The 14,875-nt window shown below is 37.5% G+C and overlaps 1 protein-coding gene across 1 annotated transcript in view; it reads right to left on the bottom strand.

The window, feature by feature from the left end:
- Nucleotides 1–14,875, bottom strand: part of tdrd1 (tudor domain containing 1) — a 181,565-nt gene that overhangs the window by 14,126 nt on the left and 152,564 nt on the right. The window contains exons 17-20 of the mRNA XM_028795782.2: nt 12,982–13,089; nt 9,065–9,235; nt 8,709–8,927; nt 7,699–7,818 (exon numbers count right to left, since the gene is read on the bottom strand). Of these exons, the coding sequence (XP_028651615.2) occupies nt 7,699–7,818; nt 8,709–8,927; nt 9,065–9,235; nt 12,982–13,089 (618 nt within the window). The remainder of the gene's footprint in view (nt 1–7,698; nt 7,819–8,708; nt 8,928–9,064; nt 9,236–12,981; nt 13,090–14,875) is intronic.

The following is a 14,875-nucleotide window of genomic DNA, read 5'->3' on the forward strand; positions in this document are numbered from 1 at the left end:
CTCTCTTACCAGTTTCCTCCTTGCTCATCCATCCAGTTTGGAGGGACGGCCTAATCCAGGGAGGGTCCTAGTAGTACCAAACACCTGCCACTTCATTATTATGGACTTTACTGTGCTTCTTGGGACTGATAAAGCCTTTGAGATTTTTTTGTATCCATCTCCTGCCTTATGTCTCTATCCCCGAGATCTTTTGAAAGTGGCTTGCCACCCAAAGTCAATTGCACTACTAAGCAAGGGGATGCTCCAGGAACAGCTGTTTTTATGCTTCACTCATCACATTGATTATAATTGATCACAGGTGGAAGCCAGTAACCATGGTCTGCAATGGAAATGACGGATACTTACACCTGATTGAGTTTACAAATATTGTTTGGGGGGGGAATTGGGGTACAGGTCGTAACGTATTTATGAACATGTTCTACTTAAGTTTAGTATCCCACTTGTGAAGGCTCTTGGTAGGGGCTGAAAGCTGAAGAATAAAAACTACTTTGATACGTGATTCATTTTTATCCCTTTGTGGATCTCCAGCTGCTAATATGCAAACCGTATCACAGACCTTTGCGTCCATATATTTTTATATATATACACACACACACATATATATATATATAGTAAAATCCCACCGCACGAACGTACCTATGCAGGTACAACCCACAGCACGACTGTTTTTTTTTTTTTATGCCCAAAAAATGCATCAGAATACAACCAAAATCCCGAAGCATGACCAAAGAAGTAAACACGTTCCGATCACATGGGCGCCTTCCGTGACGTAAACAAAGCCCTAAAATGTTAAGTGTGCCATTAACCAGTGCTTTGTAAACAAAGTTCCTTACTGTGACCATGATATTACTGTCATTTAGTGATTATTTTGTGCTTTTTACTAAATAATAATGGGTCCAAAGAAAGCTAAAGAGGTAAGCACAAAACCAAAGAAGGTACAACGATCAATAACAATAGAAATGAAGAAATAAATAATCGAAGAATACGAGAGAGGTATATTGGTGATGATCTTGCAGCTTTGTATGGCATGAGTAAATCTAATATATCTACGATTTTGAAAAACAAAGAGGAAATTAAAAAATCTGAAGTTTCTAAGGGTGTGACACGTGTACTCTCTAAAAAATAGACCAAGAGCAATTGATAAAGTTTAAAGATTACTGTTACTTTGGATAACTGAAAGACTGTGCTGGTGATAGCCTATCGGAGGCTATTATTTGTGAAAAGGCTAGGGCAATACATGCTGATATTGTGAATCATTATCCTTCAGGGAGTGCTGATAGAGAATATAGGTCTAGTAGGGGGTGGTTTGATAGATTTAAGAACAGAAATGAAATTCATAGTGTATTTAGGCATGGAGAAGCAGATAGTGCTGATAAAATGGCTGCTGGAAGTATAGTCGGCTCTCTCCTCTTTCTTGCACAGAGCATCAGTATTGGCAGTCCAGTCCAATTTATCATCCAGATGCACTCCCAAGTATTTATAGGTCTGTATCCTCTGCACACAGTCACCTCTGATAATCACAGGGTCCGGAAGGGGCCTGGGCCTCCTAAAATCCACCACCAGCTCCTTGGTTTTGCTGGTGTCCAGGTATAGGTGGTTTGAGTCGCACCATTTAACAAAGTCCTTGATTAGGTTCCTATACTCCTCCTCCTCCTGCCCACTCCTGATGCAGCCCACGATAGCAGTGTCATCAGTGAACTTTTGCACCTATGCATTACTATATTATAATAATGGCTCAGGGATGTTAGTAATTATATAATCATCATATAATCATGTGTGTGTTAATGTCACAAACATATTAAGCCTCAAAAGTTAATGTGATTTACAGCCTACATTTCAGTTTCTTTTTAAGATGGCCAATTCTACTCATTTGTACTGAAGAACTTTTTTGGTTTTTCATGAGTTTATACAGCTCACCTGTTAACACTTCTCAGGGAACTGGCAGACAGGTCTGGATATCCCATCCAAGCTTCACTTCATCATGCCCACTGTGCTGAAAGCCATTAGCGGACTGAGGCAGCACTACATCTAGTTTTCATATGGTGTTGGTGTACAAACAAAGCATATTTTGCTAACACACTGTAAAAAGGCAATTAGCAGTAATTTCTGATTCTCCTAATGCAATTGGAGCACTTTACTGCACTCATACTGAAATAAGGACATCTATCAAAAATTAAGCTGCATTTGTTAACTGTAAGCTGTTACAGCTCATTAACGCACAAGTCTATGTGACTGACTATACTTCCTTAGAAGGCTGGAGTCCTTCAACATCTGCAATAAGATGCTGCAGATGTTATACCAGATGGCTGTGGCGAGCACCCTCTTCTACGCGGTGGTGTGCTGGGGAGGCAGCATTAAGAAGAAGGACGCCTCACGCCTGGACAAACTGGTGAGGAAGGCAGGCTCTATTGTAAGCATGGAGCTGGACAGTTTGACATCTGTGGCAGAGCGACGGGCACTGAGCAGGCTCCTGTCAATCATGGAGAATCCACTGCATCCACTAAACAGTATCATCTCCAGACAGAGGAGCAGCTTCAGTGACAGACTGCTGTCACTGTCCTGCTCCACTGACAGACTGAGGAGATCGTTCCTCCCCCACACTATGCGACTCTTCAATTCCATCCGGGGAGGGGGGGGTAAACGTTAACATTATACAAAGATATTGTCTGTCTGTATACCTGCATTGTTATCACGCTTTAATTTAATATTGTCTTTATCAGTATGCTGCTGCTGGAGTATGTGAATTTCCCCTTGGGATTAATAAAGTATTTATCTATCTAAGTCATATTTGATGCCGTAATGAAACTGGCAAACATCATGTCTCTGTGGCCTAGGTCAACCAGTTATTCATTTATTTTAACACAAAGTAACTTGACAGATGCAACGGTAATATGTGTGGTGGCTGGCTTGTTAAAGTAATTGGCTGAACCCTTGGTTTTTAATATGTTCTGTACTATTCACTGAATCAGACGTTGGCACCTCATGTCTTATCCAGTCCCCAAGAACACAGAGGAATCATGCCATGCATGATCTTATATACTCAGTTGTAGTGTCCAGTAGGGGCTGGGCAGTCTCGTGGCCTCTGAACCCCTACAGACTTTGTTTTTTTTTTCTCCAACCCTCTGGAGTTTTTTTTTTTTTTTTCTGTCCTCCTGGCCATCAGACCTTACATTATACTTTGTTACTTAGAAAAATATTAAAATAAGATTAGGCAAAGCACTTTGAGCTACATCATTTGTATGAAAACGTGCTATATAAATAAATATTATTGGAGCACAGCTAGATGCTCTTGAATGCAGGTGTCAGAGTCTTCATGCTTGAGGACGAAGGCATCTCTACAAGCCAATGAGCATTGGCAGCATTATGATTGCATATATAGGATATATAGGAGGTTAACTGACATTAAGGTGTGTTCATAAATATTTACAAGGTGGCTGTGATTTATAAAGGATAAATTGTTTACAAATGTGCATACAACAAGTTTTATAAACCTGATTTTTTATTTTTGCATACACATTTTCCTGCTTTTTTATTGCACATATTTTCACTCAAGTCAATGCAAAGTTCTATTAAGGAGGGCCCGGGCCACCAGGTGCTCACTGATGAACATTCCTGAGGGTTACGATTTGCTTTCTGCAAATCACTTTTAAATACTTGTGACAGTACAAACTAACCTGACATATATAAACACAGAAAGAGCAAATTACTTAAAAATGATAATCAAAAAAAAATGTGTGGATTCTATCAAGATATTTGCCATAAAGCATGGTGATTGGCAAAGGTTTTATGGAGTTTAAGTTACATTTATCTAAAAAGTAATCAGAAAAAGAAAATTCTACTTTAATATCATGGCATTTGAATAAGATGGCACAAAACAATCTAAAAAATTGTGGATGACCTATCTATTTTAGAGGAACATGGATGTGCTATGACAGATTGTTTCCATTCAAATTACACAAAACGTCCTTATTACCACAACACCAGAAATAAATATGACCTTGTATCTAGAGTACATTTTACAAAATCATTTGAGCCCAACACCTTGAACATGAATTACAACATTCAATATTTACTGCTTTAGAAAAATCAGCGTTTTTGGAAATAATGCACTACTCTAAGGCAACAAAATATTTTTTTTTACAACCAAACATGCAGCAAACATTGTCACTGTGCTGAGGCTCACTACATTTAGCTGCATTGCCAATATATTGAACATGATACACTGAAGCACATTTATTTATCAACATGAAAAAAATGCTTCCTTATTTTAAACAAAAAACATAGCAAGCAGAAAAAAATCCTTTAAACCACAGGTGTCGAACTCCAGTCCTGGAGGGCCATAGTGGCTGCAGGTTTTTATTTTAACCATCTTCTTCATTAGTGACCAGTTTTTGCTGCTAATTAACTTCTTTTACCTTAGTTTTAATTAACTTGACTCAGGCCCCTTAGTTGTCTCTTTCTTCCTTAAATAGCAGCCAAACAATAATGAGACACAAAACAAGCCACATGACCAGCTCACCTTTGCCCATCACACAATATCTGACAATAAAGAAAGGTAATGGTCTTGGTAAGGTTGATCTCTCAGGACACCAAAACATCTTGATGGTGTTCTTATAAAACAAAGAAAAATCAACAGTTTTGGAAATGTCTACTGTGGCAGAATGAGAGCAGCAACAAGCCACGGAATTAAATAACAGCAAGAAATCAGCTTCTCATTAAGAGATTGGTTGGAGTATGAAATCCCAGTTTAACTGGTCATCCGTTGGCTCGTTTCACATCTTATTTCTGTTTGGCTGTCATTTAATGAAGAAAATAATAAATTCAGAGGACTGAATACTTAAAAACAAGTCCACTAAAATGAAGGGAAAAGAACCTGGTCTTCACAGCAATTCATTCATTTCAAAGATTTGTATCTGTTAGTTCACTTCTATACTTGCTTTTAGTAATTTTCATTTTTGAAAAGACCTGCCAGTTTGTAGAAATCAAGCAAAAAACTATTGAGACCTTATTTTAAAGTTCACTACTGTACTAGACTTCAGTTACTTGCAGCTGTAAGACTTCTGAAACATTGTCCACATTAACAGCTAAATGAGATGAAAAGATTTCAAAAATCTGTTTGCAGTCCAAAGTCCTTAAAATCAAGATTTATATTAACAAAGAATGGTAACCTGAGCTGCATTAAATCTTTACTTCCATCTTAACCCCGATTATCAAAATTAGGAAAATTAACGTTTTGCTTCTTGCAGTTGACTCCAATTATTGTAAAGTTTGAGGTATAGAGAAACAGATAAATTAACAACACAGTACCAAAACTGAAATGAGTCTACATGGAAAGCCATTAACTATTTTCCTCTTCTGACTTGATGATGAAAAATACACAAATTTACTGATGGCATGATCAGAATGTTGCTGCCAGTAAGTGCATTTTATTCCTTGTCTTACCAAACACATGGATTGAAGCACAGGAATATTGGTCAATCTGCTACCAAAAACTGCTCTCCGCCTAACCTAATTTTTTCACATTAGTAAGTGGTGCTGTTTCTGATTTGTGCAAAGACCTGGAGGTGGCCTCGAAGCTTCTCATTCAAGGATGCCACTGCTAAGAAGATCACTTGCTGATAAAATTAAACATATGCAAATTCATGTTTAAAAAAAAAAACACACATGCAAGATCAATGCAGGCAAGCATGTTAACCCATAGTAAAAGTCTGGTTTATTTAATTACTTTTGCATTGCACCACATGGCAACTTAACAATGCTTTTACTAGCAAATTGTGGCATTACCTTGTTAAGAACTCATGAGGGCCAGAATACTACCTACTTCTACAAGAAAACAGTTGGCCGATTGTGCCTGTGTGACAAACTGGATAAGGCACATGGATCATAGTTTGCCAACACCCGATCTATGGGTACAGACTGGATTCTAATCTCATATCAGGTTCCTGGATGGAATTTTTATATTCACCCTGCATCTGCATGCGTTTTATTCTGGGGAGTCCATTATTTCCGCTTATTCCCAAACAATGTGGTGACTTGCTTAACTGGCAATCCCAAATTGGCCTTAATCGAGTGTGTGTCTTGGTTCCAGCCTTGCAGCCTGGATAAAGCAGGTTAGACAATGTTAAATGAGGAGCAAGACAAAGAATATCAACCACAATCAAGTGAAACAATAACTTTACTGTGCCGGTAGATACCGATAACACCTGTTACACGATGGATGGGTGTAGGCAGAATTAATGTTGGTTCTACGTAAAATCAGGAAAGCATGGAACAAAGTCTTTTAGAAAGCAGCAAGCAGCAGACTTAAAAAATCACTTTCTTTGCTCATCACAAAACAACGTACAGATTCACACACTTATAAGCAAAACCATTGCTATAAGATGTATGTGTGATTTAAAGAAAGTACAGTAATCCCTCCTCCATTGCGGGGGTTGCGTTCCAGAACCCCCCACGAAAGGTGAAAATCTGCAAAGTAGAAACCATATGTTTATATGGTTATTTTTATATTGTCATGCTTGGGTCACAGATTTGCACAGAAACACAGGAGGTTGTAGAGAGACAGGAACTTTATTCAAACACTGCAAACAAACATTTGTCTCTTTTTCAAAAGTTTAAACTGTGCTCCGTGACAAGACAGAGATGACAGTTCCGTCTCACAATTAAAAGAATGCAAACATATCTTCCTCTTCAAAGGAGTGCGCGTCAGGAGCACAGAATGTCAGAAAGAGAGAGAAAAGCAAACAAATCAATAGGGCTGTTTGGCTTTTAAGTATGCGAAGCACCGCGGCACAAAGCTGTTGATGGCGGCAGCTCACACCCCCTCCGTCAGGAGCAGAGAAAGAGAGAGAGACAGAGAAAAACAAACAATCAAAAATCAATACGTGCCCTTCGTGCTTTTAAGTATGCGAAGCACTGTGCAGCATGTCACTTCACGAAGCAGCTGCACAGAACGGAGCAACATGAAGATAATCTTTCAGCATTTTTAGACGAGCGTCCGTATCGTCTAGGTATGCGAACAGCCCCCCTGCTCATTCCCCCTTGTCAGCGCAAGAGAGAGAGAGAAAAGTAAGTTGGGTAGCTTCTCAGCCATCTGCCAATAGCGTCCCTTGTATGAAATCAACTGGGCAAACCAACTGAGGAAGCATGTACCAGAAATTAAAAGACCCACTGTCCACAGAAATCCGCGAACCAGCAAAAAATCTGCGATATATACTTAAATATGCTTACATATAAAATCCGCGATAGAGTGAAGCCGCGAAAGGCGAAGCGCGATATAGCGAGGGATTACTGTATTCTAAGAATTAATGCACGAAAACTAGTTAATTATGTGATAATTCCCTGTTCATAAACAATGAAGGATTAATATACCAAAACAAACTGTACATATGAATCCTTTAAATCAATATATCTCAACCACTGGGTCGCAGGCTGCAGCAAGTTTATATTGTTGCTAACTGTAGTGGGTTGCAAATGGGTCACCACTTCGAGAATTGCACTCAATTCCTCCATCCTACCCCCACCCCATCTCAGACGAGCACCTGAATCAACAAGTGGGCCTGAAAACGCCAACACGGGGAAAAAGTGGGGCACAACATCAAAAAGGTAGAGAAATGACTACTTAAAATTGATTTTTGGGTATTTAAAGGTAAAATCATTCATTAAATTGTAAAGCTGGTTATGCCTTTAAGCTTCGCTCACCTTTCTCACTATCCTTTTGTGCATAAAACAAACTGGGGTTAATTACTTCTACAACAAAGAGCTGTGAAGTCTCATTAACAGGTAGTCCTATTGTCTTCCAATGGTCCCAGAATGAACAACCTATGTAGAAGTAATATTTCGAGAAAGCAGAAATATTAGACATTTCTTATAAAGCTTGAACAAAATAACAATGAACACTGTAGTAATAAATTACCGTATTTACGCGTGTACCACACACACATTTTTCCCCCGATAATTAGCATTAGAAAATCAGGAGCGCGTCATACACGAGGAATTTTTTTTCTGTAATGTTTACTTCTTCTGCTTGGGTTCTCTCAACTCGCTCGCGCTCTCTCTCTCTTGTTTTGGAATCAGTTTGGCGATGTCATTCAGCATGGATAGTAGCAAGCACTTACGCTCCTTCACGGCGGCAGAGAAACTAAAAGTGATTTTGGAAGCATAGAAGATAGGAAATCGGGCAGCTGGTCGCAAGTACAGTGAGAAAGAAAAACTTTCGTCATGCAACAAAAACAGAAGGGCATTTCGTGGAAAACGTGCCCTAAACGCTTCCTATACAATCACAACGCACGTTGTACACGGGGCAAAACAGTTTTCACGATTTTCTTTGTAAAAATTAGGGTGCGCGTCTTATACGAGGGTGTGTGGTACACAAGTAAAAACGGTACTACTGTTATAGCCTGGACCAAAGACAACAACAATCAAGGATGAGCTGATCAAATTTTATTTATTAATGAGCAACGAGTGTATAAAAGGGAAATTTTATTTTAAAAATAATTAAATTTATACCACTGGAACATAGTCATCCTATTAAGAATGGTCTGAACAGCCTACCTGTCAAAACAAATAAACGGCCATAAATCCGAACAAAGTCAGATTAAAATTCATGCAGGCAATTACAGCTACAAACACTAGGAGGTTTTAGCCTTTTGAAATCTAAAAATAGAAGTGCAACACACATTGTATACCTTCATGTAAAGGAACTGATATACCTGTGTCCCTAAATTGTACCGCCTCCTGTGTATTCTCTAGTGCTGCTAGATTTTCCATCACCAGAATGTCAGCAATACTCTTATCTTTCCACTTCATCTCAACTCCAAAGCCATGTTCATTTACAGATACAACTGTTACTTGAGGTTTTATTCCAATTGTAAGGGTCTTAAACCTGTCAATGGCTTCATTTGTCCAATCCACATGCAATGGTTTAATTCCTAGGTGACAAAAATGTTTACATAAAAAGAAAACATGGTATTATCATATAGAGTACTTAGTCATAGATATACTGTTAAGGCAGTTTTTTTCTGAATAATTACATGCAAAACATTATTTAAATAAAGGACTAGTGTACCTGACAGCCAGCATTTAATTGCTTGAAATGGAAGTTTCAAATGTTTGGACAATATTGGGAAAACATCACCAATTGCCACTTCACTTATGTTTCCATAATCTACGAAATATATCTTTACTTTTCCATTCATAGTCACATCCTTTACCAATGCACGATATATATTGTTATCCCCTGTAATAAATCAAAAGAGAAAAAATTCTTTCAAACACACATTTTATTGCAATATGTTATGTTCTATAATGTTACTCAGCTTGTTTCTGTTTGTACAAATGTTTAGATATGCAGATATTTACAATTCAACATGGAAATCAAAATGCCCCCCACCCCAGTTTTAATCATATGCTGAATGCAATTTCTTTTCTAGAAAAAACTCTTTTTGGAGTTCTAAGTGCCTGGCACCATTAGCCTGTTTCTGTTTGCTCAGACAGGCACTTTGACCCCACAGTGTTCTAGCCATACATTTGCACACACACGTATGTGCAGACAGGACTTTTTAGTTCCACCCTTGATGCTGAAGGATAGAGCCTTTTTAAGGGACCAAAGTGAAAATTTTCCATGATGCGATTTAAAAGCTGAGTGGACTTGTGCTGTATTGGAACAGTCATTACCAACATCATTGTGAATCACATTGATTAATATAGTACAATATGATTTAGCACTTTGTGCAAAGAACAAGGACTGGAAAAAACATTCAGGACTACATTTGCCAAAAGAATTATATTCTACTTCTTGGATTGAAACCATGAATGTGTACAATGTTGGCTGATCAGTAACAGTTGTGCAGTGCACCACTTACTGAATGAATATTCATTTGTTTTTCTGTATATAGTACTGAATATTTAATGTAATGTATGTTGAAATATATTTTAATACAATCCTTTGGTGGTTATAGTGTTTCACTAAATAATAGTGTAGCAGAACAGATAGGTTGCATTTGCCTGGAAATGAACTTATTCTAATATAGCATTGCCAGTGTCAGTTCAATGGATTCCTACTCTTTTCATTTCTTTTTTAAGGTAGCTTGCTGTCCTTTTTGTAGGCTCTGCTACAGGTAGAACTGAAGCTACTCATTTGAGTGACAGAATGCAAGCTCATACTGCTGCTGACTCAGTGATGAAGTCATCCCAGGCTGATGCAACTTATCAGCACTGTTAACAATGCAATCCCTCGCCTTCCCAACTGGACTTTTCACATCATTCATTGTGCCTTGATATCCTGTCCATGAAAACCACAAACTGGAACGGTGAGAAAAACACAGCCTTCACAGAATATGACACAAACAAGTTAAACGGAATAGAAAGTATTTGGACACAGCTCTCACTGCATTCATACAGGGAATGAATAGCATTAAAATGTTCTGGGTTCCCAGTTTTCTGGCAGCACTTCCCACAACATGCAGCATTCTGAATGACACCGTCATATACTTTTTCCAATGACATGTTCAAAACTTGTTTAAATACTTCTCTCTCTTATTTTAACCAACTGGGCCATAATTGCATTATTATTGTCTTTTCAGGGCAACTGTATTAATCATGATTCTATAATCCTATAAACCTATAACACTTTCTGTCACACAGTTCATCTAATTCACTCTGCTATGATGTTCAGTTGAGCCTTACTTACAGTATATAAATGTTAACTTTAAAATGTGATCGAAAGCAGGTCCATTAATCATTTACAGTGGTGTGAAAAACTATTTGCCCCCTTCCTGATTTCTTATTCTTTTGCATGTTTGTCACACAAAATGTTTCTGATCATCAAACACATTTAACCATTAGTCAAATATAACACAAGAAAACACAAAATGCAGTTTGTAAATGGTGGTTTTTATTATTTAGGGAGAAAAAAAAATCCAAACCTACATGGCCCTGTGTGAAAAAGTAATTGCCCCCTGAACCTAATAACTGGTTGGGCCACCCTTAGCAGCAATAACTGCAATCAAGCGTTTGCGATAACTTGCAATGAGTCTATTACAGCGCTCTGGAGGAATTTTGGCCCACTCATCTTTGCAAAATTGTTGTAATTCAGCTTTATTTGAGGGTTTTCTAGCATGAACCGCCTTTTTAAGGTCATGCCATAGCATCTCAATTGGATTCAGGTCAGGACTTTGACTAGGCCACTCCAAAGTCTTCATTTTGTTTTTCTTCAGCCATTCAGAGGTGGATTTGCTGGTGTGTTTTGGGTCATTGTCCTGTTGCAGCACCCAAGATCGCTTCAGCTTGAGTTGACGAACAGATGGCCGGACATTCTCCTTCAGGATTTTTTGGTAGACAGTAGAATTCATGGTTCCATCTATCACAGCAAGCCTTCCAGGTCCTGAAGCAGCAAAACAACCCCAGACCATCACACTACCACCACCATATTTTACTGTTGGTATGATGTTCTTTTTCTGAAATGCTGTGTTCCTTTTACGCCAGATGTAACGGGACATTTGTCTTCCAAAAAGTTCAACTTTTGTCTCATCAGTCCACAAGGTATTTTCCCAAAAGTCTTGGCAATCATTGAGATGTTTCTTAGCAAAATTGAGACGAGCCCTAATGTTCTTTTTGCTTAACAGTGGTTTGCGTCTTGGACATCTGCCATGCAGGCCGTTTTTGCCCAGTCTCTTTCTTATGGTGGAGTCGTGAACACTGACCTTAATTGAGGCAAGTGAGGCCTGCAGTTCTTTAGACGTTGTCCTGGGGTCTTTTGTGACCTCTCGGATGAGTCGTCTCTGCGCTCTTGGGGTAATTTTGGTCGGCCGGCCACTCCTGGGAAGGTTCACCACTGTTCCATGTTTTTGCCATTTGTGGATAATGGCTCTCACTGTGGTTCGCTGGAGTCCCAAAGCTTTAGAAATGGCTTTATAACCTTTACCAGACTGATAGATCTCAATTACTTCTGTTCTCATTTGTTCCTGAATTTCTTTGGATCTTGGCATGATGTCTAGCTTTTGAGGTGCTTTTGGTCTACTTCTCTGTGTCAGGCAGCTCCTATTTAAGTGATTTCTTGATTGAAACAGGTGTGGCAGTAATCAGGCCTGGGGGTGGCTACGGAAATTGAACTCAGGTGTGATACACCACAGTTAGGTTATTTTTTAACGAGGGGGCAATTACTTTTTCACACAGGGCCATGTAGGTTTGGATTTTTTTTCTCCCTAAATAATAAACACCATCATTTAAAAACTGCATTTTGTGTTTACTTGTGTTATATTTGACTAATGGTTAAATGTTTTGATGATCAGAAACATTTTGTGTGACAAACATGCAAAAGAATAAGAAATCAGGAAGGGGGCAAATAGTTTTTCACACCACTGTATGCATTTTCTTCTATAAATAAAGCACTATGTAATTGTCTAGTGTATGAATGGTTCTACATTGACTGCTTGATTGTTGATATACGTGCTCTAAAAGCAAAAGAGTAATTAGAGAAATTAAATGCAGTTTTGGCATATAAATGAATCTCTAAAATTGAAAAGAAATGTGTATGAAAACAAGATGTGGCTACTGGAGATTAAACATGAATCAAATCTTAAGACTCCTTAGATGACAACCATCCGGAACTTTTGAGGAGTCCTGCAGACACAGGGAAAGATAAGTGGCAGAGTTCCTCCACTCTAACTGGTGGAAATGACTGGTGTACAAATACAATGGCAAGAAATAGGTTGGTGTGTGGTATAGTTGTGTGGAGATTTTTGCACCTATTAAAAATTACATTTCCTTAATGAATGCATGATAATTCAGGCTATAAAATATTAAAGTAATCTACTATATATTAAAACATCCTAGAGAGCCTCTCTTCAAGAAGGATTTTCCTACACCAAGACAGAAGTGCAAAGAGCAAAAATATGTTTATTCATAATTATTATTCAAAATGTTAGTTTGAGCCTTATACACTAATAAAACAAACAGTATACTGTAACAGAAGCAAACCCATACCAGGAAATATAGCACAGCAAGGGTCACCAATGGCAGGTGTGAATGCATTTCCCTGAGACTTGGAATTTCTTTGCAACTCTGAACACAATTTACTCAGGGCGCACAAATCTGAAAATAGCACAAAAGAAATTTTAATCAGGCAGGGAAAGCAAAAAAAAAAAAAATTAAAATGATGTTATCACTTATTTACAAAAATGGCAGTGAACTGGGTAATCAAGTAAACTGTACAGGATCACTAACAACACTTCAAGCCATTCAAAAGACAGTTAAAATTAGTAAGATATACAAAGAAAATCACTGAGATAATGGTTGGTTTTGGGAGGAGTCATAAAAAAGGTGCAGTGTTGCTACCTCCTTTAAATTCCTGTAGGTAAAACAGCAACTATAATTTTCACTGTAGATTGATTTCTTATGCTTAACTGCACTGAGAGAGAGAGAGAGAGAGGTGGGTGGGGAGCATTTCAGGAATTGTATTTGCTGACCAAAAATAACTACAACACTAGTCTTTCTTTGAAATGGTGAAGGCACAAATTTGGTAAAGCTTTTTTGCTTTTAATATAAACACTGCATTTACAGAGCTGTTAAATGCTGAAACAAAAAACTTGGAAGTAACTTTTCATTACCCGGCATATTTAACACTTTGTAATTTCATCGCACTAGTTCACTTGATTTGTTTTACTATGTTTATAATGTTTTTGTTTTAAAAAAAGATTTTTTGTAATCAAAAGTCTGAACATTTTTTTTATATAAATATTTCTACAGAACTACACATCCATGCATAGAATCAGAATGATTTTGTTTGCAAGATTGCTTACTGTATAATTTAGGAAAAAGATTGCTAAAGAAAAGAAATTCAATCAATTTGGTGTTCATTTACTGACCAATGAACACTCTTTAAATAGGAGTATTTCTTAAAAAGTAATAAACAGGGGGTTATTTTACATGTACATTTAAAATCCTCTGAATGAAGAAATTAATAACCAAGTAAGCAAGTCCACATAATTTCAACTCTTTAAAACCCAGAGTCTCAAATATTGTAGTTAAAATGAGTTAAAAGCAAACAACCCCAGATAATGGCGGACAAGGTTTTAATACATTTACTTGAAAATCTTAGTAAGTTATGAAATGATAAAATTACACATAAAAGGGAAACTGAAAAAAAACGGATCTCTTTCAGCTTAGGGCCCATACATAATAAAATTTAAATTTTAGACCCCGATATTGATCCATCACAATATGGTAGATGGTTAGGAACTTATTTTAAATATTATGATGTTCTAGGAGAAGATGAAAATTATTTAAATTTTAAACATTATGCAAATTCATGTAATACAATTTCCTGTAATACCTATATTCAAAGATTGCTTCTTGTTGCATTACTTTTTGTGATGCAGTGATTGCCTTGGCAGGAAATTACCATGCTTCTTGAACATATTTTTAAAAATCAAATGAGAAATGAAAAATAAAGCATCTTTCAGCAATGCTGAATAACACAAATCTGCACTGCTATAATACAGAAATACTGATCACTGCATGATTTTGAGGGGGAAAAAAAGTATCAGGAGTGATGGCAAATTTTAAAGAATAACTTTGTTATTCTTGAAGTTGAAGTTATTTGATAACATCCATGGCAAATATTAATTTGACCAGGAAATTTGTCATGTTAAGTGAACATTATTTAAAAGTTAAACACATACTCACACCAGCATAGGCATTTCACCTAAATGTTTAAGAGTTATTACAGGTTGACATGCCACTATAGTTTATTGTGTACAGGAGTTGGTGGTTAGGAATACAGGAGCACCACTGGAAACAGTCCCATTCCAACCCTCCACACAATGAATTTAAAGTACAGCTAAAATTTGTTATCTACAGAGGTTTTCAGATAATATAC

Source organism: Erpetoichthys calabaricus, chromosome 2, assembly GCF_900747795.2.
Source record: "Erpetoichthys calabaricus chromosome 2, fErpCal1.3, whole genome shotgun sequence".
In the NCBI taxonomy this organism is placed as follows: domain Eukaryota; kingdom Metazoa; phylum Chordata; class Cladistia; order Polypteriformes; family Polypteridae; genus Erpetoichthys; species Erpetoichthys calabaricus.